The sequence below is a fragment of the Myxocyprinus asiaticus genome, chromosome 3 (genome assembly GCF_019703515.2).
Source record: "Myxocyprinus asiaticus isolate MX2 ecotype Aquarium Trade chromosome 3, UBuf_Myxa_2, whole genome shotgun sequence".
NCBI lineage: Eukaryota > Metazoa > Chordata > Actinopteri > Cypriniformes > Catostomidae > Myxocyprinus > Myxocyprinus asiaticus.
In genome coordinates, this window is record NC_059346.1 from 13,857,022 (window position 1) to 13,883,357 (window position 26,336).

Genomic DNA, 26,336 nt, shown 5'->3' on the forward strand with positions numbered 1-26,336 from the left:
TTTTATTCCTTTAAGATTTTAAATGGAAGTCAAACAGACACCAGTGTATGACAAAGCATCAGTCTTTTAATTTGGTTTGATCACAACCCTTTACATTATGAATAATTAATTACCACTAGAAAATGTGTCAATTATCAAATGTCAACATAATATTAAGGGACCCTGCTGTTTTTATCAAAATGCTCAAAAACAGGGAATGTGGAAAATTTGCTGTTCATTAAACAATATAAAACTACAGTTCCTAAAATTTACAAAGTAAAAAAAAAAAAAAAAGGCAAAAAACATCTTTTGCATTCTGTATGGTCAGAGACAAACCGCAGATATGCCCTTTAAATCTTTGAAAATATTGTTTCTTTAAATTGAAGTAATACTTTTGGAATTATATAAATCTGTGATAACAGTAGTTAATTTGTTGTCTTATTTTTTGTCATGTAAAAAGCACGAACATTTCTATAAACAGCTTCTTTTTGATTACAAAATTGTAGATCCTTGCTACTTTTCCAGCTTGTGGGAGCACCACAAACACTCAATTGAATACAGAGTCAACCATACTTTATTGTCTTGATTTTCATTTCAAACAGAAGAGGGTCACACTCATTATAGGTTGAAAAATGTCCTTCAGTTATTGATGACAGAACTGTCTGGCGCACCCCTCCACAGAAAATTTGTCAATTCAAGAACAGCAAATTCAAGCCACAGAGAAGTCAAACATTCCTCATGTGACTTTATTGTTAGGAAAAGTCATCATACTCATTCTCAGATACTCATACTCCCTACCAACTCATACATCCTGCTCTCATATCAGACAGTGCTCATCTAGACACTCAATATAACTCTTTCAAGTACAAAAGAAAAACAACAAAAGAGGTTACCCAATGTGGGAATCAATCAATAGCACAAGCCTTGTATTGTAGCATGTCATGTCAATACACAAATACATAACTGACGACTGGTCCACAATGTATGAAAAGATGAAGGGCGATATGAGAGTTTGTGAATGGGACAGAAGCTCACAACATCTTAATGACTGAGAAATGGACGCATTAAGAGTGGCACCAAGGTCTTGTGAAGTCAAGAGGCCAAAAAGAAAAAAGAAAGTGTCCAAATTTAGTTTGCAGAGTCTGTTGTAGAAAAGAGGAAAATGGCAAGTGGAGGATCCGTATGACGCAGCGTTCCTGGGCTCATTTCTTCACCTCCTCCGCCTTCTCTTTCTTCACCTCCTCCTTATTCTCTTTCTTGTCCTCTGAACTCTTTGACTTGTCATCCTTTACGGACAGCTCCTCCAGCTTTTCTGCCACTTTGTTGGCGCTGTTCATGTCACCTGTGAAAAAGTTAAACAAATGCATTGTCTGAGGCGCTTGAAATGAAAGGCAATTTTATGTTCTCAATTCAAGAGTTTAGAATTGCATTCCTAAACAAGCTTAATGTAAATTATAATAAAAAATAAATAAATAAAAACAGTCAACCATATGAATGCATCTGAATGTATCAGAAGGTACTGTCATCTTCAATGTAATGGCAAGGCAATTTGTACATTCTGCATGTTACTGTTGCAGACGAAGAAAGTTTAAGGCTGGATGTTTCAGTCTTAGAGTGAGTCTGAGTGCTTGGTAGAAAATGTCATCTTACCTTCTAGGAACTTTCTGACCTCTTCTTTGCATTCATCAAACTTCATTTTGAACTTCTGTGCATCTGTAAGCAAGAGGAAATTATTACTAATGAGCACAAACAAGCAGAAGTCAATTAAACTACTGATATAAAAAACAAAAAAACACCAATGCATTCGAGATGCATTTTATACTGCAACGTTACTATTATTTACAACATTTTACTAACTTGTATTGTTTTGTTTGATTGCATAAGCAGTTTGATGAGTAGATGCAAGTTTCACTTTTTAGTTTCTGAATTAATTTCAATATTATATTAAAAGCCTTGAGAATAGTAAACAGTTTCACGCTTTTCAATTTGACCTCTGTCATAGCTTGGTTGTAATTAAAAAATAAAACCACTCTTCAAAATATGTTTTGGTTAATGAAAACTAACACCTTAATTTATACTTACTTTCTGCATTGAGAAATCGGATAGCCAGCAGCTCTGCTTTGGGTTGTTCATCGGCAAAGTCTGCATGTGTATTCCACACCCAGGCCCTATCACTACCTGCATTGGGCTTCAGCTCCATCAACGGCATAACTACAGAATAAGAGGATTTCCATCATTTTGTTAAAAATCATGAAAGAGGAACAGTTAACAGAAGCTGAACAGAATGGATGCACTGTACTGTTAAACTCACTGTGGTGGTTGGCACAGATTTTGAGGGTGCGGTCTCTCCTCATGAGAAGACGGATGGAACCCTTCTCTTTGTGTCGCAGGAGTTTGACATCACCTGTACCACGTTCCTTCCACTCAGGGGGGTCGTTCTCACTGGCAAAACGGTACAGCTTTGCCCTCCTAGTCAAAACCATATATAAAAAATAAAAAAGGTGAATTTGTCAGCTTTAAACAGATTTTTGTGGCTTATCTTGTGCATTAATTAAATCACAGAGGAAAATGTATTCTTACTTCCAAACAAGAACAGTTATTCCTAATCTTTTATTTTCCAAAAATAAGTTTTTGAGAAAGTTACCCATCTGTCTTTTACAACAGAAGACACCGGAAAATATTTCAGATTTACTTTGCGTCTCACTACATCACCATGTTAAAATATTAAACAATAAAGACGACAGTCATATAGATTTACGGGAAAGGTTATCATTCATGGTGGTTTAGAACCCTGAAATGGTTAAAAAAAAATAATTTAAAGATCTGACTAAAGTGGACATCATGCACCAGAGTAAAATGTGATTAAATAATCAGCTGATTGTGATTATTGTGCACTTCCAAAACCCAATCACATTACTATTTATTATATATAATTTTAAGTAAACATATAAATGCCATGAACAGCATGTTGTTCTCTCATATTCCAGGGTTTTTGCATTATGAGAGCACTCCAAATGAAATCCACCTGTCTCACTGAGCCGCACCAGACTCAGTGCAGCTCCTGAAGAGTGCGTGAAGATTAACCGCTTGTGAAGTACTCTGATCAGATGTGTGTGCCATCTATAGATCATCCAATTATCGGTTTTACTGGTGTTTTTTCAATATTCAAGCATTTTTCCTTAATCTAATATACTTTATTTAATATCAGATCACACATAAATGGCACATCGGGTGGATTTGTTTTTTTTTTTTAAACATTACATGCAAGACGCCATTACAGCCCTGCGTGTGAGGGGAAACAATGGTGTTTACAGGTAAAGTAACTTGCTTTTGCAATGTATTGCTTAAATTAATAAACTTTATTCAATGTAACAGCCATTCATGCTCAAGTGAGATGTTTCATAAATGCTTGATGTAGTTTAAGCTTAACGCTAAGAAATGGAGACAAATTTACGTAGTGGAAGACAAATCCCAAAGACGAAACATTACTTCACATGAATTAAATCGAAGAGCCTTGGATAAGCGCATGTTGGAAATTAAACTGTTTAATTTAATTCTCTGTTACCTATGCTCAGGCATGTTCCAACAGAATGGCCACCATATGTAGTCGCTTTTAACAAGATCTTGTTTAAAGTTTCCTAAATTATATAAACATTTGTTATTTAACCTTTATTTTGCCATTTATCATCATCTACAGCTAACAGCTCAGTGGAAATTCATTTATTATTTCAGCAACACAGTTCAAGTATACCACAAAGCAAAATACATCTCACAACAAACATGTCTAAAAATTGCTTTGTGTCAGGTGACAATGAGTGTGTTGATGGATTGTGCATATCATTTGCTGCCATGTAGGCTGCAGATGCACTGCACACTGTAAAAAAATAAACAAAAAAAAGTGCTCTGTAAGCAGGTATTTAGTTAGGCAGCTTCTATAATCTAGACCGACAAAAACAAATAATTCTGATAACATGCCATTATCGCCCAGGCCGATAATCGGATCCGATATTCATAATTTTTCTAATTATCGGAATCATTATTTTGTCTGATCTGATTGCTAATCAATTTTAAAATGCACTCCATTGGCTTTGAATTTGCCTCTCTCTGAAAGGTTACTGCTTGTAGTCTGGCTCAATGTCCCGCCCACAGCATTATCGGATTGGTTATATGTTACAAATAAATGGCCAATCAACACTGTACTCCGTATTCGTGGGGGAGAGAGGAAAGCAGCAAGAGAAAGACATCACTGAGAGGACAAGCTGTTTTCAAAAGGTAAGAATGCAGACACTGAAGTTGCAATAAACATCACAATACTCTAAGCCAGCGGTCAACAATTAGCAGCAAGATGGGGCAACCGTTGTCATGATGTCTCGCGGTCCGGATGGAACAAATCTGGGGTTCAGAGTTCAGACTCAGACTGCGAGACATCATGATAACGGTTGTCCCATCTCACCGTTTCTACACTTTAGGTTAGCAGCATGACAAAACAATGGAGCTGTGTACACCGCAAGCGCTCCAGGGTGTAGATAGCACTAATCTGTCGGCGCTATATCCTTGAATATTTTTCTCTAGCACCGAAAACGCTTCATTAATGCCTTTTCGCGCTCTGCACATGCTGCCTCTCTCCCCCAGTGCGCGACATGAAGCGCCGCTTAGTAGATCTGCAGACGTAGTTATTTTAATGACAGTAGACCATAGCAGAGAAATACAGTGAGCATCTTTCACTAAAATACACTGCAGAAAACAAAAATGAAGCAGAAACAATCTTCATGTGTCTGATATGACTCCGAAGGTTCAGCAAAGCAAGGTTTGTGACAGGACAATTTATTGTAGTTCCAGAGCACCTTTAGACTATAAATTATTTTTTCCTGTCTGAAATTAGCCTTATTAATCAACATGTTTAGAGCGTATTGATAATAAACGAGATTTTTGTTTACATTTTGTGAACATTAATCAGAGATAATCTCTGGCATGGATGGCAAGACAACCCAAACTTTTAAATTACGAGTTGAAAAACATTTCCATTATTTGATAGTCAGCGCCTTTATACTTCACGATAGCAAACAGTATTTTTAAACTGCACTATTTAGATGTACATTGTTTGTGTTTGGTAGATTTGCATTTTAAAATATAAAAATGGTTCATTAAGACTTTTACATTTTCTCTCAAGGGTTACCCCTGAACCCCCATACAGTATATTTCCTATCTATATATAAACAGTAGAAGATCCCCCATAGTCCACTACTTTGGTTGTCTTTGGGTCACAATGTCCTCATTCTTGCCCAGTTCTCAAGATACTTTTTGACTGGGGAGGTCAAGTGACGCCATGTGAGGAGCAGACGTGTGAGCGGCTTGCTCTGCGCACTTTGCTGGTTTTTTTTATTATTTTCATGTTATAACCGGTGAGATTCGATACACCCAGTTACTTATTTATTCTTTGAGGTAAACATGGCAAAGTCAAAATCCTCAGACTCTGGAGACATTAAAAGACACTTACGTGTTCAAGCTGAGGCCTCTGACGGGACTGCGAGCCGGGGACTCGATTTGGACGGCACGTCGGGAGATGAAATCCAGCGTCAACTGTCCAACATCTCGGTGATGCTGACTTGGAGGATCTCGCTGTAATACGTCGATCGATTACGGCGATGGAAACAAGATTCTCCGAGTTGGTCACAAGAGTGACAGAAGTTGAAAAACGAATCGATTATCTGGAATCTTCTGAAAGGGAATTATCCGCTAATCCGCCCGCATCCAAAACAGACTTGGAACACATTTTGGAAAAACTTGAACATTTTGAAAATATGAGCCGAAGGAATAACATACAAATTGTTGGAATTCCTGAGCATGAAGAGGGCTGAGATATGGTGAAATTCCTAGATGGGCTCTTCCCAAGTCTGCTCGACATAACAGGCCATAAACTGGAAATCGAGCGAGCTCACAGAGTCCCGGCTCGCAGATCTGCTGAGGGAGACAGGCCCCGATCAATTCTAGCCAAATTTCTGAGATTATCCGATAAAGATCTAGTGTTGCGCCAGGCAAGGAGCAAAGGAAACCTTTCTTGGAAGAATCACAATATTTTCTTGTTCCCGGACTTTGCGAATTCGACGAGAGAAATGCGATCGGTTCAAGGAATGTAAGAAACTCTTACATCAACGGAATATCGCTTTTTTGTTTCTTTCTGCGTTGGCTACGCCTAGTGGCTGGAGTTTGTTTTGTGGCATGACACTCCAAGAAACATTTGCATTGATGGAAGATCACTTTTACACTGAAGTTCCCGACCAGATTGAGAATGGACACTATGGATGACCGCATAATATCTACATGCTCACATAAATGACGTCCTTTATAAAGTTGTCGGACTGAGTAAGTCATGATGTATTTTTTTTTTATGCGGCCTCCGAGTGAATTTGACTCGCTCAATACACACTTGATCATCCGAGGAACCGGGATGCCTGTTTTGTTTCTATGTGCTGGCTCCGACTAGCGGCTGGAGTTTGTTTTGTTGAATACTCCTCCGTCGGGTCAACTGTGGATGAATCTGATCATTCTTTGTGCTTACGCCTTCTGTTGGCTGAAGTTTGTTTTGTGGAGTATTTTTAAGGGACACTGGAATGATTACGTCATCTGCTGCACTCATAACAGCCAGCTCACTGAACAACTGTCTATCTGTCTGAGGAAACTGAACGGCTTTATATCAGCTGGAGTTTTTTTTGTGGAGGAACACACCTTCAAGAGAGTTCTGTGAATGAATCTACATGTTCTTTGTGTTTATTCTACCTGTTGGCTGGGGTCTGTTTTACAAAGTATTTTCTGTTATGTAATTTTGCCTCACAAAACTTGTGCAGAAGCACAAGAAGGACTTGAGTAATCCGACGGCAAAGTTGTCGGGGGGGGGGGGTTCTCGCATGCGTACATGGACCTTTTGAGTTTAGAGGGATTGATGCCAGTCAATGCGCATGTTTTTCTTTTTTCTGTTTGTTTTGTTCGGGGGGAAGTTTGGGGTTTGATTGTTGCATTACAGGTAAATGTGGTCTGTATAATCTTGCTTTTGACACAATTTATTTTTTTTATTAAATACGTCAAATGTTAATGTGAATGGGTTCTCTCTCTCCACATGGAATGTGGATGGGTTGGGGCACCCCATAAAAAGGAAGGTTATTTATTTTCTTAAGTGTAAGAAATGTGATAGTGTTTCTTCAAGAAATGCATCTTTACCCGCAGGAAGCTGAAAAATTTGGGAAGATATGGGGTGGACATGTTTTCTTTAGTGCTGGCTCATGTAAGAGCAGGGGAGGACATTATATTGATAAATAAACATTTACAATTCAAATTTCTCAAACAGATTAAAGATAAAATAGGAAGAGTCATTGTTTTAGCAGAAATTCAGGGACAAAGGTTGATTTTGGCTAATATTTACGCACCTAACACTGATGATCAGGGCTTTTTTATAGATCTTGAAGGGATGTTGCAAACCACTGGCACCTCTCATGATATAATATTGGGAGGAGATTTTAATCATTTGATAGACTCAGTCCTTGATCTTAGATTTGACGCCGAATTTTTTAGATCTTATGCTGCAGAACTGGCTCCACTTTTGTTACAAGTTTATACGGAATCATTAAAGAATGGAAAGCTTCCGCCAACAATGACACAAGCCCGGATCAGTCTGATTCTTAAAAAGGACAATGATCCAACCGTGTGAAAGTGTTACCGTCCAATTTCCCTGATCCAGCTAGACGTAAAAATATTGGCAAAAATTCTGGCTAACCGATTAAGTTATGACATCTCTTATACATATAGATCAGGTGGGGTTTATTAGGGGCCGCAGCTCTTCCGATAACATTTGGCATTTTATCAATATCATGTGGTCAGTGGCGAATGATCAGACTCCGGTCGCTGCCATCTCACTTGACGCCGAAAAGGCGTTTGATATGGTAGAATGGGATTATCTTTAAGATTTTGGAAATATATGGGTTCGGGAGTACATTTATTGGTTGGATTGTTACTTTATAGACACCCTCTAGTGGCGGTACAAACAAATGGATTAATTTCTGATTATTTCAGGGTTGCCCTCTTTCCCCATTATTGTTCTGTCTTGGCCTGGAACCATTAGCAGCAGGGGTGGTGGCGGGAGTTGTGGCACATAAGCTTTATGCAGATAATATTTTATTATTCGTCTCTGACCCTGCTAGATCTATGCCTTGCCTCCACAGAATTAATTCCTTTTCTAAATTTTCAGGATACAAAGTCAATTGGTCTAAATATGAAGCTTTGGCTTTGACAGCGTACTGCCCAGCGACTGCTTTCCAGCCAGGCGCTTTCCAGTGGCCCAAACAGGGCATTAAGTATTTGGGCATTTTATTCCCAGCAAAATTTTGTGATTTAGTTAAGAGTTAATTTTGACCCCTTAATAAAATGGTTTGAGTGATGTGGGCAGGTGGGCTTCATTGCATTTATCTATGATCGGGAAAGTTAATGTTATTAAAATAAATTGTATTCCAAAATTCAATCACCTGCTGCAGTCTCTCCCCATAGATGTCCCCCTCTCTTATTTCAAGCAGTTTGATAGCATAGCGAAGTCCTTCATTTGGAATGGTAAGCGTCCCAAATAAGTTACATAGGCCGATTGACAAAGTTAGGGCTAGGCCTACCCAAGAATTTATTTTATTATTATGCATTTGGTCTCAGACATTTGGCTCATTGGTCGCTTCCACCTGAGAAAGCCCCTCCCTGGTTTTGTATAGAACAGGAAGTTCTTGCCCCTATTTCACTATTGCAGAGCCTAATCAAATTAATCAGAGAAGTTAAGTTACATCCCGTTATCTCGCATTTGAACTCGGTATGGACAAAAGTATCCAGAGAGTTTAATTCAGACATTTATTTAAATGTTGCCTCGAGCATATGGCTGAACCCCAAATTATGCATGGTCAGAATGGATTGGGAGGGGGGTTGCTACACTTGGAGACCTATATGAGAGTGGAATGCTGAGATCCTTTCAAAATTTGGTGAAACTTTTTGGGATTCTTAGATCTCAGTTCTGTATTTACAGTTGCGCCACCTGCTTTGTACTGTTTTTGGGAGTAGTTTACACCCTCCTAAAGCGGCAGATACTCTGGGAGTGGTGATTACTGCTTTCGGAAAAGGACGAGGCATCAGTGTATTACTCCCTGTTAATTCAGAGTCTGGGGGACGGAACTTCAGCTTCTCTTAAGAGATTATGGGAGAAAGATCTAAACTTGGTATTGGAGGAGGGAGTGTAGGCTAAGATTCTAAAAAATGTCAAATCTGCATCTAGAGATGCAAGGGTTCGCCATATGCCATTCACGATTTTACATAGAGTCTATTGGACCCCCTCTAGATTGCATAGGCTTGGTCTTAAAGACACACCCACCTGCTGGCGATGTCAATCAGAAGATGGAGACACAACCCATGTCTTTTGGGGATGTGTTAAGATTCAAGAGTTCTGGTTGAGGATTCAGAGTTTTATGTGCGAGGTTTTGGCCTCTCAGATTTTATTCTGCCCCAGACTCTGTATTTTAGGAGATGGGGCAGTCATTAATTTGGAGAATAAACATGTGAAAAACTGGGTCCTAACTAGTATTATGATTGCCAGACAGATTATTCTAAGGAGTTGGAAGTCAGCTGGAGCGCCCCCATTTCAGAAGTGGTGTTCAGAGGTCGCCAGAGTGGCAGCTCTTGAGGGGGGGATATCCAGAAGACTGTGGAGTCTAAACCTGTTTGGGGAGAAATGAGGCAAATATCTGTCTTTTTTTGGAGGGCTCTCGGGGAGGGACAGTGGAGAGAGGTGTAGGAGATATGTGTGATTAGTTTATTTATTTTATTTTTATACTTTTTTTTGTCATGTGTCACCTAGGCATGCAGACTGCTTCTACAAACATTTGTGAAAGAATGGGCCGCTCTCAGGAGCTCAGTGAATTCCAGCGTGGTACTGTGATAGGATGCCACCTGTGCAACAAGTCCAGTCGTGAAATTTCCTCGCTACTAAATATTCCACAGTCAACTGTCAGTGGTATTATAACAAAGTGGAAGCGATTGGGAATGACAGCAACTCAGCCACGAAGTGGTAGGCCACATAATATGACAGAGCAGGGTCAGCGGATGCTGAGGCGCATAGTGCGCAGAGGTCGCCAACTTTCTGCAGAGTCAATCGCTACAGACCTCCAAAGTTCATGTGGCCTTCAGATTAGCTCAAGAACAGTGTGTAGAGAGCTTCATGGAATGGGTTTCCATGGCCGAGCAGCTGCATCCAAGCCATACGTCACCAAGTGCAATGCAAAGTGTCGGATGCAGTGGTGTAAAGCATGCCGCCACTGGACTCTAGAGCAGTGGAGACGCGTTCTCTGGAGTGACGAATCATGCTTCTCCATCTGGCAATCTGATGGACGAGTCTGGGTTTGGCGGTTGCCAGGAGAACGGTACTTGTCTGACTGCATTGTGCCAACTGTGAAGTTTGGTGGAGGGGGGATTATGGTGTGGGGTTGTTTTTCAGGAGCTGGGCTTGGCCCCTTAGTTCCAGTGAAAGGAACTCTGAATGCTTCAGCATACCAAGAGATTTTGGACAATTCCATGCTCCCAACTTTGTGGGAACAGTTTGGGGATGGCCCCTTCCTGTTCCAACATGACTGCGCACCAGTGCACAAAGCAAGGTCCATAAAGACATGGATGAGCGTGTTTGGTGTGGAAGAACTTGACTGGCCTGCACAGAGTCCTGACCTCAACCCGATAGAGCACCTTTGGGATGAATTAGAGCGAAGACTGCGAGCCAGGCCTTCTCGTCCAACATCAGTGTCTGACCTCACAAATGCGCTTCTGGAAGAATGGTCAAAAATTCCCATAAACACACTCCTAAACCTTGTGGAAAGCCTTCCCAGAAGAGTTGAAGCTGTTATAGCTGCAAAGGGTGGGCTGACGTCATATTAAACCCTATGGATTAAGAATGGGATGTCACTTAAGTTCATATGCGTCTAAAGGCAGATGAGCGAATACTTTTGGCAATATAGTGTATGTTTTGCTGTTCCTTTTTAATAGATGAATCAATAAAATGTTAATCACAAAAAAGATACTTTTTGACTGTTGATTTATTTTTTTTTTTACTGCAAATGTATATCGGCCCCAAATATCGGTTATCAGTCTTTTTTATTATTACTTATAATCGTTATCGATATTTTAAATATTTGGAAATATTTTGATGTTTAATTCTTTTTTTCATGTCACTGACCCCTGTGCAACATTTTACAATATAGCAATAAGTTTTAAATCATCAAATCATTTTAATCACATATTCCTATCAGCAATGTGCCAGGGTGGTTGACTAATCCACTAGTCATCTAACACCTGACTAGTCGATTAGTGGGGTCAACTTTTAACAATTTATATTTTTAGAGGTGGTGGTTTTAATGGAAGACCTATTGAGACTCATCTTCTTATAGTGCATTTTTATGCGATGTTAACTTGCGGTGCTTAACAGTGAATAACAGTTAGCACAGTAAAGCCCTCTGCAAGAAGTTTCATAAATGTGCTGTTGTTACAGCAAAGCGCTGCATAAACAATATATTTCAAGACGATCACTGTCGGACATGAAATCCTCTGCTGTAAATAATATTACCACATTTGTGAGGTGCTGTAGAGAGTTTAAAGTCCTTTGCTGATTCTGTCTGACACTGCTTAAATAAATGAACATGCGTTACATTTATAAAGTGCTTTTCTGACACTACACTCAAAGCGCTACACACAGTGAACAGGGGACTCTCCTCAACCACCACCATTGTGCAGCATCCACCTGGATGATGCGAAGGCAGCCACAGTGCACCAGTACACTCACCACACACCAGCTATATTACCTTATAGTTCTACACGTTACATTAAAGTGCGTCATTCTGCGCTCAGCTCTGTAATGGAGCCTTTCCAATTTTGTACTTTTCTTACTTTGATAGTTTTGTGCAGTAGGATGTTGGTTATTTTGCCTATTTATCTGTTGAATATCCATTTTCCATCATGTTAATGTGCTGCCCTTAGTGTCCTGTATCCCTCTAAAAGCTGTCTGATCGGGGTCAAGTGAACATAACTTGACCTAATTATTATTAACCATAACACCGACTAGTTGTTCAAACAAACTAACTAGTCAATTATGAAAATTGGTAGTTTTGCACATCCCCAATTCCTATGTATTTTAATCATAGGCTGTGTCTCATTTGGAAGGCTGCATGCTAGATAGGATGCGTCCTTTGAAGGCTGCAGTATACCGAGTGTCCTCCTTTAAACAAGCCTCGTTTAAACGATACGGCCTTCGTAGGACAAACTGAAACGGAATGTATCATGGTTGCTATGACAGCACGCCACGCTTTAAGTGCCAGGGCTTTGAGTGAGAAGGGAACAAATCCCTCGGGAAGGGAATATATGAGGTAAAATTTAGGAGAGTTATAATGATGTAAAGAGAAAAGAAAATAGATTTTACAGGTGTACTTTTAGTCTAATACTTTATTTTAATTATATATTAATATAATTATACATATTATATACTCTGCACCCATCTACTGAGGTACTTCAACTTGAGAATTAACATTACTTGCATTTGATCATCATATTTACGGCAAATTGGCGTTATTTTATTTTTAGACATTTCCGTTGATGCAAAGAATTGTGGGTTGTGAGTGCCCACGAAGGATACACCTCATGCACCCTCCGAATTCCTGTGAAAGAAGGTCGCATTCGAAGGTCGCATTCGGAGTGTCCTACTCGCTTTTATGAAATGAGACAGCCTCGATGACGTATGCAGCCGAGAAATGCGACTACCAGAGGATGTAGCCTTCCAAATGAGACACAGCCATACATTCACTGAGCACTTTAGTAGGAACACCTGTACACCTACTTATTATTGTGATTATGTAATCAGCTAATCGTGTGGCAGCAGTGCAATGCATAACTCAACCATCAGAATGGGGAAAAATGTGATCTCAGTGATTTCGACCGTGGCATGATAGTTGGTGCCAGACGGGCTGGTTTGAGTATTTCTGTAACTGCTGATCTCCTGGGATTTTCACGCACAACAGTCTCTAGAGTTTACTCAGAATGGTGCCAAAAAACATCCAATGAGCAGCAGTTCTGCGGATGGAAATGCCTTGTTGATGAGTGATATCAACAGAGAATGGCCAGACAGGTTACAGTGGACAGAAAGGCTATGGTAACTCAGATAACCACTCAATTTTAGTGAGCAGAACAGAATCCCAGAATGCACATCGAACCTTGAAATGGATGGGCTAAAACAGCAGAAGACCACATCTGGCACTTTATTAGGACCATATTGTTCCTAATAAAGTGCTCAATGAGTGTATATCCCTCTTATTATGATTCAAAGTTAAATTCAGATAAATTGCTTCTTAATGTGTATTAAGCACACATACACCTTAGGTATGACAATTTGTATGACAATTAATCACCATGATGGTGAAAGCTCTAAAACAGACAATTAATCATCATAATCACAATTATATGTATGACAATAAATCATCAGTCAAATTTTATAATCATGACAACCCAACACCAGAGAGTTCAAGAACAGAACATATGATAAAGTATTAACAAAAAACAACCGTGTGCAAAATTTAGGACAGGACATATTTGGGGGCTATAAATGGACTCACATTTTGAAAAGTTCCTCTTCATCTTCTTCTAGAGTTTTGACATCCTGCTCAGGTAGTGAGACTATGGGCTCAAAATGAGGGTCATGGTTGGAGTCTTCCACATTCTCTGTGGTTGTTTCATGATCATCTTGTGTCTCCTGAAGGGGTAAATTATAACAGCAACATTTGTAAGTCAAATGTCAAAGAAACACACTGTTCAAAGAAGCATGAATGGGGCAGGTGAGTGATGCTCCTGTCAATTAATCAGTTGACAATTAATCGTTGTCATAGATGGAATATTACAATTATGTAAAATGATAATGCAAATTTACAATGGAATTTCCTAATAGTATAGTTATAGTACATGTGCTGAGCATCCCACTGTCCTGATCCTGTCTGGTGAGGGCCTTGCTTCCACAATGCTCATCAGATCAATGGAGTGAAAGGCTGTAGGATTTAAAAGGATCACTCTCTGGAGTTTGGCCTATTGTTTGCAAATGTGCTGCTGCAACCAAACTTGCACCCATTTTGAACCTGAACTTCAAATGCTGATGATGCTGGAGGAATCCACTTTCACATGCACGTGCTGGCCACTACATAATGATGAATGCAGGTCTTACAGTGGAAATCGATTTCGTTCGATTCGTTTTGAACTAGTTTGACAGCAGATTTTCAACTTCTGTCAGAACACATGCGGAACTTTGAGCAGGATCGACCCATGTCAGCTAAATGTTCAAACACCAAATCCATATCATCACGCAAATTAAATGTTTTAGTAACTGGCATCAACTAGGAACATATTGGAGTAATGTTTATGTCTAAAGGCGTGACTTGCATGAGTTTCTCAGAACTGAGCAGTGCTAGCATTTGATCATACAGGCTAGCAACAATTAATACGCGCCTAAAGCGGCCTAACAGCTTTTAAGGCGCCTGAAACTCGTTTTCACCCCCACTGTTTTGATACCATAACGCACAAAATGGTAGTAACACTCAAATCGACTAAGACTTATAAAGAGGCGGTGAACAAACTGGCTTTGAGCGTCACGTGTGCTCCATGTTAGCAATGCTAACATACATGCTAACAGTGTCGTATCATGGCAACTTACAATTAAAAATTAAAAATAAGCCATATTTAGACAGGAAATGTCATGGACATGGTATATTAATAAAACAAATTCTTACCAGTCTATGATGTGTAAAGCAGTAACCAACACAAATACACACAAAAAGCGTATTTTGATGGACGTTACACGTACTATTGACAGTGTACCGTGAGTTTAACTAAACAAACGCATTTTATACCGTTTAACAAGGCTATTTCAGAGGGAATATTAACAATAAAAACTAAACATATGGACGTTTTAATGCATTATATCGAAACGCTTGAGGTAGGAACAGGAAAAAAACACAGCCGGCTTTTCCCTCTTCCGTTTTATAAGATAAAACATTTATCATCAACAAAACCCCCCAAAATAACCGACTGTCATCCTCTGAATTGGACAAGGGATGAAGGTGATGGCAATGTTACCTTTGGGTCCGCCATGGTTTTTGCAGATGTTTGAAGATTAGAGAGAGTTTCTGCAGAGGTTGATCAGCGCGAGCTCGTGAAATTTCACTTCGCTGCTTTCGCGCGCGCCTAACCGGAGGAGAGAGTTGATGACGTCACCACAACCCCATCCCGCAACAATACTTCTTTGGCTGCGCTCTAATTGCGCAGAATTAAATAGATGTTGTTGTTTCGTTTATCAATATGAATCGCATGGATTTTAAATAATTCAGTGAAATTAATTATTTTATTTTATTTTAAAATAAATAATAAAAAGTCCAGAATTGTGACTGTAGAGTAATTTGTTGACCTAGTCAAAGATGCTTTGACAGCAGTAAGTGGAGCAGAATTCCTTTGACAGATTTAAGGAATTAATTTAAAGGAATATTCCGGGCTAAATACAAATGAAGCTTAATCGACAGCATTTGTTGCATAATGTTGATTACCGAAAAAACAGCAACAGTATTAGGACATTTTAGCACAATGTGTGACATTTTAGATGGTCACTTACCCGCATTAGGCAACATTTACAACAAAAATCAATGTTAAATTAACAATCTTGAACTCTTTCGCCATGACGCCATCTGACCAGCTTAAAATACGTGACAAATTGCCGTAATCACGTCCCATATTGAATCAATACTTTTCATCTTTAAAAAGGGTGGCAACCCTAGGTGCTTCTATGACACTTTCGGCTCATGTGTCATCTTGGATGCTCTTCAGGACTCGTACCCCAGTCCGTTGTATCAAAAATGCAACACTCTATCAGTTGAGCTACTGCACAATTTGATTACACTTAAACAAGCTTGTAAATGCAGTCGGTTATGTAATGCAAATGTTAAAATGAGTCATGCGCTATAGTAAAAGAGTTTATGTCGTAAGATAGCATTATTTGCGGAACAGAGCAAAAAGTGTTTATGAACTGATAATTTGCCGTTTTATTCAAGATTTGAGTGAAAGGGGTTAAAAGTAATTGTTGTATTAGCACCTCTAGTGTTCATTCCACCAGGAAATTGCTGTGTTACATACAACAGGCCACATAAATGTAGTTGCAAAAATGTAGTTGTGATTCTATGACCAGGTTGCGAATGCCACTCTGGGAGAAATATGACAGTCATCAGAGACAGTAAAAAGGCAACTTAACAAACCAATCGAATTTAACAACATCCTCTCTCATACAATCTCCTATCTTGATTTCATTTTAGCTAGGAAAAAAGTTACTTTTTAAAACTTACTGTAAATACAGTTTAATGTGAACACTTTTTTACTTTCACTCAAGTATGTTTTTGGCTAGATACTTGGACTTGTAATTGCGTACAATTTTCACTTAGTATCCATGCTTTCACTTAAGTATAATTTCTGAGTACTTTTTACACCCTGTTCCTCCTTAATAGAAATAGAGCATTTATTTAGCTGCAAAAATGGCTCATTTGGAATTCGTGAAACTTGTGATGACACAAGGACCAAATACATCTGCATATGCAATGCCTACTTTTCTGTCATTGCACCCTTGGCCCCGCCCACTGGTGCTCAGTCAGTCACGCAGGTGAAGAGAAGAGAGATGGGGCCTGTCATGTGAGATTCTAGTGATGGGAAGTTCGGATTGTTTTACTGACTTGAATCTTTGAGTCTCGTTCAGCAAAATGAACAAATCTTTATTCAAGTCATTTCATTCATTTTGTTCATTTAAGCAGAATTAAATTAAAATGTTAAATTTTCAATAGCCAAATCCCCCCCAACACGTCTACTTATGCAAACTTTGATTATAGTCCCAATAAGGAAAAAACTGATAATGCAGCCAAGGACAAATTATGAGAATGGAAATGATTAGTTCACCTCTGGAATCTCGAGAGGTGAACAAATCATTTCTGTTTCCTGTGTGAGCAATGGATAGCGTGGGTAGCGTACGGCTGTCACGTGACAAAAAAACGAACGACTCGGACCAAAAGAGTCGAGAGGTGAACTAATCATTTCTGTTTCCTGTACAGCACCTATGCGGTTTTCACATAACAAACGAATGGAGGTTGCGCAATGCACATGCACGGCCAACACAAAATGAACGAATCACTCTCTGAGACAACTCAGATTCCATTCCAGGATGCAAAATGTCTCCGAATTTCAACACATTCTCATATGAATCATAAGAAAGTCTGATTAATTTTAGTGAACTGGTTTGTTTGGATGATTGAGATGTTTCACTTTTGTGTGAATAATCCTTTATACTTCAGTCTACTTACTATAATGCTTTATTGTTCTGGAAAATATGTCCAAAAAAGAATGTTCTTCCTTTAACTGTAAGATCTCTTAGGTTTATAATGGCCAACACTCAAAAAGAAAACGGAAAAAAAAAAAAGGCATATTTTTAAGATTTACACGTCAATTTCATAACAAATATCCATTAAATTGAATTTTGTGATCTTTAACAAAATTAAATTAGTAAAACTTAAAACACCTAAGATTTTTTTAAAACTTAAATTTGTTAAAGATTACTCAACTTAATTTGATGGAAATTTGTTATGTAATTGAAACACGTAAATCTTGAAATGTGTACGTATATTTTTTTGAGTGAATGTTTATGTAAATGTATTATTATTATTATTTTTTTATCCCCTTTTCTCCCAATTTGGAATGCCCAATTCCCACTGCTTAGTAGGTCCTCGTGGTGGTGCGGGTCCTCAATCCGGGTGGCGGAGGACAAGTCTCAGTTGCCTCCGCTTCTGAGACCGTCAATCTGCGAATCTTATCATGTGGCTCGCTGTACATGACACCGTGGAGACTCACAGCAAGGGAGGCTCATGCTACTCTCCGCAATCCACGCACAACTTACCACGTGCCACACTGAGAGTGAGAATCCCCTAATCGTGACCACGAGGAGGTTACCCCATGTGACTCTACCCTCCCTAGCAACCGGGCCAACTTGGTTGCATAGGAGACCTGGCTGGAGTCACTCAGCACGCCCTGGATTCGAACTCGCGACTCCAGGGGTGGTAGTCAGCTGAGCTACCCAGGCCCCCGTTTATGTACATTTATTTGATTTCCTTTGGTATACAAATGTCAAATTAATGACACTTCCTATAGCGCTATGAAGCGCTCTGCTCATGCATCAAGCACTAGGAAGTGTAATCAAGCTTAAAATCATGATTGTGCCCAGAGACTGCAATGGCAAGATGTACAGTGAAAAAGGAGTTATATTTTGGTCTGTTCTCACCCAAAGCCAACTGGATTGCTTCAGAAGATATGGATTAAACCACTGGAGTCAGATTACTTTTATACTGACTTTATCTCCTTTTTGGAGCTTCAAAAGCCTGATCACCATTCACTTTCATTGTGTGAACCTACAGAGCGGAGATATTCTTCTAAAAATCTCTGTTTGTGTTCAGCAGAAGAAAGAAAGTCATATACATCTGGGATGGCATGAGGGTGAGTAAATATTTTTTTTTTGAATTGAGTAACAAAATAAAATAAATAAAAAACGAAATATTTGAAGTTTTATTTAATTTAGTTAAAAATGGAGTTTACTGATGTTATTGTTTGATTGAATTATATGCTACAGTATATATGTGGTAATTTCCATATCAAACAAGGAGTAAACAATATAATAGTAAATAATGTTTTATTTCTTGTATGATGGCCAGCAATATGTTTTTCAGTCATTGATCAAGTGTTCAGGAATTTTACAGGGCCAAGATGGCAACCCTACAGACCCAATTAGTCTCTTAGTGTACAGAGAGAAGCTCACTCTTTTCAGTCTATGCAAAACAACATAACGTATGTCATTAGTTTGTGCAAAATAATGAGACAGATTCTAAAGGGAATTTCACAGATTTTCATAACTGTACATTTCGATACATTTGTGCAGAATATGAGGGCATTTAGGCTTCCTAAATGCTACATGCTTTGAATTGAACTGATTCCATTACACTTGTCTCTATGGCATCAGTCTAATTGTGAAGGGGTTTTAGTCTTTTTGACACATTTTGTGCCTCAAAGTCGCAGAATGGCAAAATTACTCCATCTCAGTTTATCCGTTATCTGTCTAGTAATCTGTGTTACAACTATTTCTAACAACCAAAAAATACATGAATTTTTATAGCTATATGACAATAATAGGAACCCTAACTACACCATCAAAATGTGTAAATTTAATGTTATACTAAAACCCTGAAATGCTATTGCAATTCATTGTCTATATCTCGCAGCTCATAGATTCCCATAAAATGTATTTTCAAATTCAAAATTGTTTGTTTGTTAATGCCTTGTTTTTCGAGCCAAGGACACTGGCTCAGTAAATGTACTGTATTATCTCCAAAATCAAATTTACCATGTATTGGTCATTTTGCCCCATAATATCTTACTGAGGTAAACAGCCATTATTTTGGATGGACATTATAATGAGGCAGTCAGTAGTGCTATGACTCCAAGATTTTACTGCCTTTCAAATCTATAGCAGCCAAACAGATCTCACTCCATGCCAAAGCCCAAAGTGAAACTGTTTGTGTCTATAAATCTGAGGAGTCCACAGGGGCTGTAGTCAGGATAAAAATCTACATCTTGCCATGAAACAGCAGCATTTTCACTTGTTTAAAAAAAAAAAGAAAAAAAAAAAAAAGAAAAAAAAGAAATCATATTTAAGTTGCAATGTATTTTATTGATTATACACAGTATTTACAGGAGCAAACTTTGGCATTTTTTCTCAAGTAACCCATGACGAATAACGGTCAAACACTGGTTTCACTCGCAAGTCGCAGAGTTTAATCATTTTTAAAATATTCATAAACAACATATTCTGGTTTTAAATACCCCATATTCCCTCCCTTTCCCTCTTATTTTTATTATGTTCTCTGTCCCTCTCTCCTTTTGCCTACATCACTCACTTGGCATTCTTTATCTCCCTCCATCCTATCAGAGAGGGTGCATACTACCTCCACAAAAAAGAAAATAACTCTAGTTGTGCAGTATATTGCTTTTAAGACATTTGTGAACATGAATACTACAGTTTGTTTTCTGTTCTCTGGTTTTGAACTGTTCAATGACAGAATTAGCTGATACACAAGAAACAGTGTCCTTCAAGCTGCCCTTCCAAAGAGAAAATGTCCAAAATATTGAGGGCTTTTCTCAACTTTAAAACCCATGTTGTGGTAAACACAATGCATCTACTGAATGGATGGACTTTCAGTCCTTTGTTTAGCTGGTCCCTTCCTGAAACTTTCTTATCCCCTCCAATGGGCAAGTCACTCATAGCGTCCATTGTTGAAACTCCAAAGTGGAACTGAAAAATCAATTTATCTTTTTGCCCTAAGTTCTCTTCCCTCTTTGCTTTCCTACATTCCTGTTCTCAACAACACCTCTCTGTACATCCAATCAGTCCTCTCAATCGAGGAAGTCCATATCTATTGATGACATGACTGGACACCAACATTTTGGCATGGATCAGGTTGGTGGGCATGGATACAACGGGTCCACAGTGAGCAGAAGTTGGGTGCAGGCAGAGTGAAGGGCAAAGCTTAACTGTTTAACGGCACTAGAGGAAAACTCAATTTAGTCACAAAGCATGCATGTTACACACTCAGTTCTAGAGTCTGCCCATAATAGGGTGTGATATCGGTGTGTCTGTACATACACCTGTCTGTGTATGCATGTATCTGCAGTGTGAAAGTGTGTATGTTTTCTTCACGTGTTTGAGATCAGTCTTTCAAGTGTATGGGGTTTTCTTTTCTTGCAGTCTTTCTGCCCAGTTGCAGCAGGGCATCCCAATCTCACACTCTGGGGGAGTATTTGGGGTTTCTTGGCACCTCGGTGAAAGATTTCAGCTCGTAAGGAATCCCAGCATCCACCTCGATGGACTTGCGGGAGAATAGCAGCCGGATATCATTGTGCAAGTAGATTTTCCCAGATTTGGAACTCTGGAATCTGAGATATGCAAACAAAGGGGAGATAAAAATAGGTTCATTCTGCTTCATTGCTTACATTTGAATTTAAATACTCCTACATAAAAAAAATTGCTTTTATGCTTCTCTTGAAATAGAGTATAATTAATCTAGTTAAAAGTACATTAAGTTCAATTAACAGAAATTGAGCAAGTAAAAAGTGCAATCTATATTTGCAACAATTTGAGAGGACTAGTGATAGTACAAGCAGTCTCCTCCCATATACTTCCACGGTCACAAGACCGGTGTCATCAATTTATTATTCAAATAACAATAGTGAGTCATGTCTAAGACAACTACATGGATTCAAAGTTTACCTGAGGTGTATCAAGTAGCAGAGAATCTTCTTCCTGTCAGACAAGGAGCCCTGCTGCCCCTCCCCTGACCCCTCTGTCTCCTCCACAGGCACCAGGAAGATACGATGGCGCAAGAAGGTCATGTGATTAACGGGCATGTCCCCAAAATTATACGTCACCAAAAACATCTTAACCACAGTCTTATTGGGGTTGAATAAGGTCTGTGAAACACACACAAAACAGTTATTTAAACAAGGTTAAACTACTTAAACTTCAAAAGAAGACATCAAAGCAAATCCGCAAAGACACGGATTATATGTCATCACAAGTGATTTGGTACGATTGCGTTCACATTAACAGCAAACCGTACTGGAGTACACATGAACCGTACCCCAGATCACCTTTCAAGTGCACCAGAGTTCGGAAAACAACGTTCACATCATCCAAACGAACCGAACCTTGACGTCATTCAAACCCGGATGCACACCAAAAATGCTAGTATGAAAGCACCTTTAAGGTAAAATTTTCAAAAAATGTTTGTACAACAAAATTTAAATGGTTAAAAACAAGGAAACGAGTTAGAGCTCACCACTTGAATGGTCCCTGCTTTGGGTACACTGTATCCTTTTTTCCCAAGTGGCTCTAGCAAGATTACCCCCTAAATAGGGCAGAAAAATATGACAATATGCATTTTACAACAGAGAATTTACATGTCGGATGTAAAACTCCTTAAAGTAGATCAAAATTATTACCCAATTTTAATTTTACATTTACATTTTGCATTTGGCAGACGCTTTTATCCAAAAATGTAATGCTATCCATTCGCAAATTCTTGAATTTTATAATCTGATTAAGTAATCCAGATTACATGTAATCTGTTACTACCCACACTGAATGTAACGGGCCAGATGCATTTTAACACACAAATACACGCACATGTACACATAAAGGAACTAAGTACATACCAAGAAGGGGGAAGGTGCACTGTGCTCTGATGTGTCATAGTAAGTGACTTGCACAGGTAAGGTGGCATGTTGTGGGCAATAGGAGCCACTAGCCCCGATCTCTGCAGTGAAGCCCTCTATCCGCCCAGATGGAGAGAAGCGACCCTTTAGAACTGATTCCTAAAGACACATGTACACCCAACAACCAACAAGAAACGCATTAAAACAATAGTCACTGCTGAAAACTCCTGAGCAGGTTTTTAATTATTTTGATAATATGATATTAATAGGTGTAATGGCAAATATAAAAAGTATGCAAAAACAGGTGCCATTTGTTTATGTATATAAATTATTGTATTTGTACTTGGCCCAGACTTGTGTGTACCTCAAAGTTGCCAAGAAGAGGTCTGCTAATGGAGGATAAAGAGGAGACTGAACCACAGGAGTGACCAGTCTCTGTTCTGCGTCCACTGCGCAGCTGTCGACTATATAAAAAAAATAATATGCATTTGAACAACACAAACCATTCAAGCTGATTTTTAACATCTAGAATCCATTATTGCTGACAAAAGTATAAACTATAGTCTATATTTGTTTGTTTTACTTAAACATTAGGAACATCTCGCTTAGTGCATAAATGCATAAATATTGAGTAAACCAATGTAATTTTTTGTTTGTTTTGAGAGAGAGAAAAAATTAACGTACATTTTGAGACGGCTGCCAGCTTTGAGCCTTCTCCCTGCACGTGAACAGTCTGTAGCAGTCTGAAAAGAAAGTTTGAAAAAGATATTACAATTATCTAAGGAATTACAAGAACTACATCAATACGCCATTAAAATAAAACTGGACTTACATCAAACAATAACATACTACAGTACTTGCTGGAGCCTATTTTATCATCACATAAACACAAGCTGCATATAAATGTTTAAACTAGATTTGCATCTCCTTAACAGAAATGACTGAGCTTGCAAATCAGAAAAGTATTAAACTTTAAGGTAAAATGATCCAGAAAATGAGAAGAAAGCCCATTATGACATCAGCCATTATGTCATTAGATTTTAAATATCAAACATTCTAGTCAATGTCAATGGGAGATTTTCTAACTTGAATTTGATATTTCTCAAAAAGTATCAAATTTAAAAAATAAAATAGATAGCATACCCAAGACTAAATTTATCTACAAAGAGTTTGGATGGAGTCTATTTTACTCAAATCACTTATGTAAGGATGAATAAAGCAATGACTTTAGTCAACAACATTTAAAGATGAATACTTACAGATGGTGAAGTTGCTGCAATTTCACACACACTACAGTAGTCCATGGTATCATTCTGATCACCTTGGCTATCTTTATGTCAGCTAGGCCTAACTATAGTCTGTGTATCAAACTTGTACATTTTCACCTAGTCTGTGCCTTTATTTCAGTCCATTTATCTACGTTTCTCTATTCCAAACCCCTTTTCACTCTTTTCTCTTTCCCTTTGTCTCTTTGTTGTCCTGTTTCTATGATCATTTTTCAGTCCTTCACTTTCTCTATTATTCCTCCTTTCTTGGCCTCTCTTCAGTCTTGAGCTCAAGCCTCAAGCACTGACCCTGTCATGATAAAAGTAGTAGTTTATGAGCTTCTGTAGTCTGTGTAAGCCCTCTCACCCAAAAGTAATTCTGGAACTGAATTTGGCCAGAACAACCTGTATGTGTGAGGTCAGGTGAGGTAGGTCTCACCTTTAGAACAATGGCTCTCTCAATGGCATTTGTTCTGGAGTCCAAATGCTTATTCTAGTGCAATGGAAAATGAGTATATACTAAAATATCTCTTTTCTTCTCCCTCATTATATCTCTGTTCTCCATTCACTTTCTTTTATTCATTACTGCGCCTGTCAGTAATGGGGTGGTGGTTTATTCCTGCCCCCTTAACGCTAACCCTATTAAACCTTTCCCCCTTAAAACGTTTGTTCACCCAAAAATTAATATTGTGTTATCTTTTACTCACCTTCATGTCATTCCAAGGCATTATGACTTTCTTTCTACCTCAAACTGAAAACAAGTCTATGTAGTCCATACAACTTGTGTGCTTTATTTCAAGTCTTCACCAACACATAACAAATTCGCTATTCGTTAAAAATGTTTCCCACAATTGTAATTCTCAAATCCCCCATAAATGGCCCATCTAAACTTATCGTGCAAGGTTTCGCATCACTGTTGTGAAACCTCACTGGTTCCCTCATACCTCGTCATTGACGTCATGCCTTGATGCAACAAATGAGATTCGAGAGCTAAAATGAAGGGAAAGATTTTCAGTGATTAACTAAATTTCTGAATTTTTCATACGCAAAGCTGTCAAATGGTTTCATAAGACTTGAAATATAGTGCACTAATAGAATAGACGTATCATGCTTTTTTCCATTATGGAAAAGAGCACAGGACATTCTGCAGTATTTATTATTTTGTGTTCCACAAAATAAATTAAGTCAAACACTTCCCTTTAAACTAATCTGTACCTTTCCATATCTAATGTGAAAACATCTGACATTAAATGTTTTTTTCATTAGAGTTTCAGTTTAGTATCAACATTTTTTGCTTCCCACCTTGGTGTGCTCTCTTGCTGATGGTAGTAGATGGTTCCAGAAGGGTGCACCCTTTGCGTCTGTGCTGCGACAGGATGCTAATCCAAGCCCCGGCGCCAACAGTGCCAGTCGGCTGCGTTTTGAGGTGGATGGGCCCTCATCTTCCGAGCAGGATTCTCCTGTATCGCTGGAGGAGAGAAGTCTCTTCTTTACTGGGCAAGAACTGGATGACCCTGTTAGACCATTTGCTTCCACTGGAGTTTTCTCAGGAGAGCTCAGTCCATTGGAGGAGGTGGTCTTTGTTTCTGACGGTGGAGGAGAGTGTTCAAAACTGGTCCCCCATTCGAGAGCTTCAGCTGGTGTTGAAAACGGGACAGGTGCCCAACTGACCTCCGTGGTGCACAAAGTTCCCTTGACCTCCAGAGAAAGATTACAGTTGTTGTGGCCCTCATCCCGTGGCCCTTCGATGGAACCAGTTGGGACTTTCCCAGCTGTGGAGGCCTCGGTCCTTGGAGTGAGGGTGGGTGGGCTCCCCTCACAGTGGCCCCAGGCAGAGTGAGTCCCCTGGGGGTCCACCATAGGGGGAGATTTTGGGGAGAGTGGGGCAAATGCATCAGGAATGGGCCTGTCATGGTTATGCTGGGCCGGTCGGCGACCAGGAATGGGAGGGTGTGAGGGGGAAAGTGGGGGTGACCTAGGGATTTCTGAGTCTCTGTGCTCAAGGAGTGAGCTGGAAAAAAGTGGATCCACCCCAGACCCACAAAGCACCTCCCCATCGAAGTCATCATCATCATCATCTGCTTCCTCTTGAAAAAGACGCTTGTGGGCAACAGGGACAGGTGGTCCCTCCAGGCCACGCTTCACACCTACTCTGACTGCCCGTGGTGTATCTTGATTTTCCCCGAAACCACCTCTCTGGGAGAGGATGGATAGTTGGTAGACTTTCTGCAGCCTGATCTCTTCTTCTCCGAAAGGCCTGGGAACTACGCGCCGTAGGGCTGGTTCAGGGCTCTCGCTCTGAGTACTTGGCAACGGTAAATCCCCATCCTGGGCTGGAAGCTCAATGGCTGGCTCTTTACGAGCCAGTTCCACATGGATGTGACGCATAGTGACTTGCACTGGGTGATTGTTTCAGGGGAAGTTGTGCAGTGTTAAGTAATACAAACAAAAGCTCTAGAGAGTTCTAGAATGTCTGAACAAGTGCAACAAGGCTTTAAAATTGAAAATAAGCTTCCCGTTTCGTAAATGGAAGGCTCTATATGCCCGGGGTCAGTTGTGAAGTCAGCACAAGCCAATTTCCATAGTGCACAAAGCTTCTGAAGAAAAGCAAACAGGCGTAAGCAAATTGATATTTACAAATGATTGAGACTACAGTATTTACTGTGCATGTATCATAAAATACATCTGCATATATAAGTGAAAAGCACAGCCATTTTC

General features: G+C 39.3%; 2 protein-coding genes across 10 annotated transcripts in view; both read right to left on the minus strand.

Annotated features, from left to right (window-relative positions):
* Positions 1 to 46: 46 nt before the first annotated feature.
* Positions 47 to 15,286, minus strand: LOC127418842 (ran-specific GTPase-activating protein-like). The gene is made up of 6 exons (XM_051659706.1): positions 15,148 to 15,286; positions 13,641 to 13,777; positions 2,291 to 2,448; positions 2,062 to 2,190; positions 1,630 to 1,692; positions 47 to 1,321 (listed from the first exon to the last, which is right to left on the minus strand). Exons 1-6 carry the CDS (start codon positions 15,160 to 15,162, stop codon positions 1,182 to 1,184), a joined length of 642 nt encoding a protein of 213 aa, XP_051515666.1. The 5' UTR covers positions 15,163 to 15,286; the 3' UTR covers positions 47 to 1,181.
* Positions 15,287 to 19,803: 4,517 nt separating this feature from the next.
* LOC127418640 (protein FAM214B-like) overlaps positions 19,804 to 26,336 on the minus strand; it is a 56,636-nt gene continuing 50,103 nt past the window's right edge. For 8 of the 9 annotated variants that reach the window (XM_051659311.1, XM_051659336.1, XM_051659327.1 and 5 more), the window contains 7 exons: positions 24,921 to 26,215; positions 23,038 to 23,096; positions 22,718 to 22,817; positions 22,354 to 22,512; positions 21,978 to 22,046; positions 21,410 to 21,609; positions 19,804 to 21,075 (listed from right to left, as the gene is read on the minus strand). In XM_051659311.1, coding sequence (XP_051515271.1) covers positions 20,922 to 21,075; positions 21,410 to 21,609; positions 21,978 to 22,046; positions 22,354 to 22,512; positions 22,718 to 22,817; positions 23,038 to 23,096; positions 24,921 to 26,006 — 1,827 coding nt within the window. In that variant the 5' untranslated portion in view covers positions 26,007 to 26,215 and the 3' untranslated portion in view covers positions 19,804 to 20,921. The remainder of the gene's footprint in view (positions 21,076 to 21,409; positions 21,610 to 21,977; positions 22,047 to 22,353; positions 22,513 to 22,717; positions 22,818 to 23,037; positions 23,097 to 24,920; positions 26,216 to 26,336) is intronic. The other variant, XM_051659365.1, reaches the window with a different exon arrangement.

Excerpts from the sequence above, each read along its gene's own strand:
- LOC127418842 (XM_051659706.1), bottom strand. Across the intron at positions 2,449-13,640 it reads GAAGAGGAACTTTTCAAAAT|GAGGGCAAAGCTGTACCGTT; the intron begins GTGAGTCCATTT and ends GGTTTTGACTAG. Across the intron at positions 2,191-2,290 it reads AATCTGTGCCAACCACCACA|TTATGCCGTTGATGGAGCTG; the intron begins GTGAGTTTAACA and ends CTTATTCTGTAG.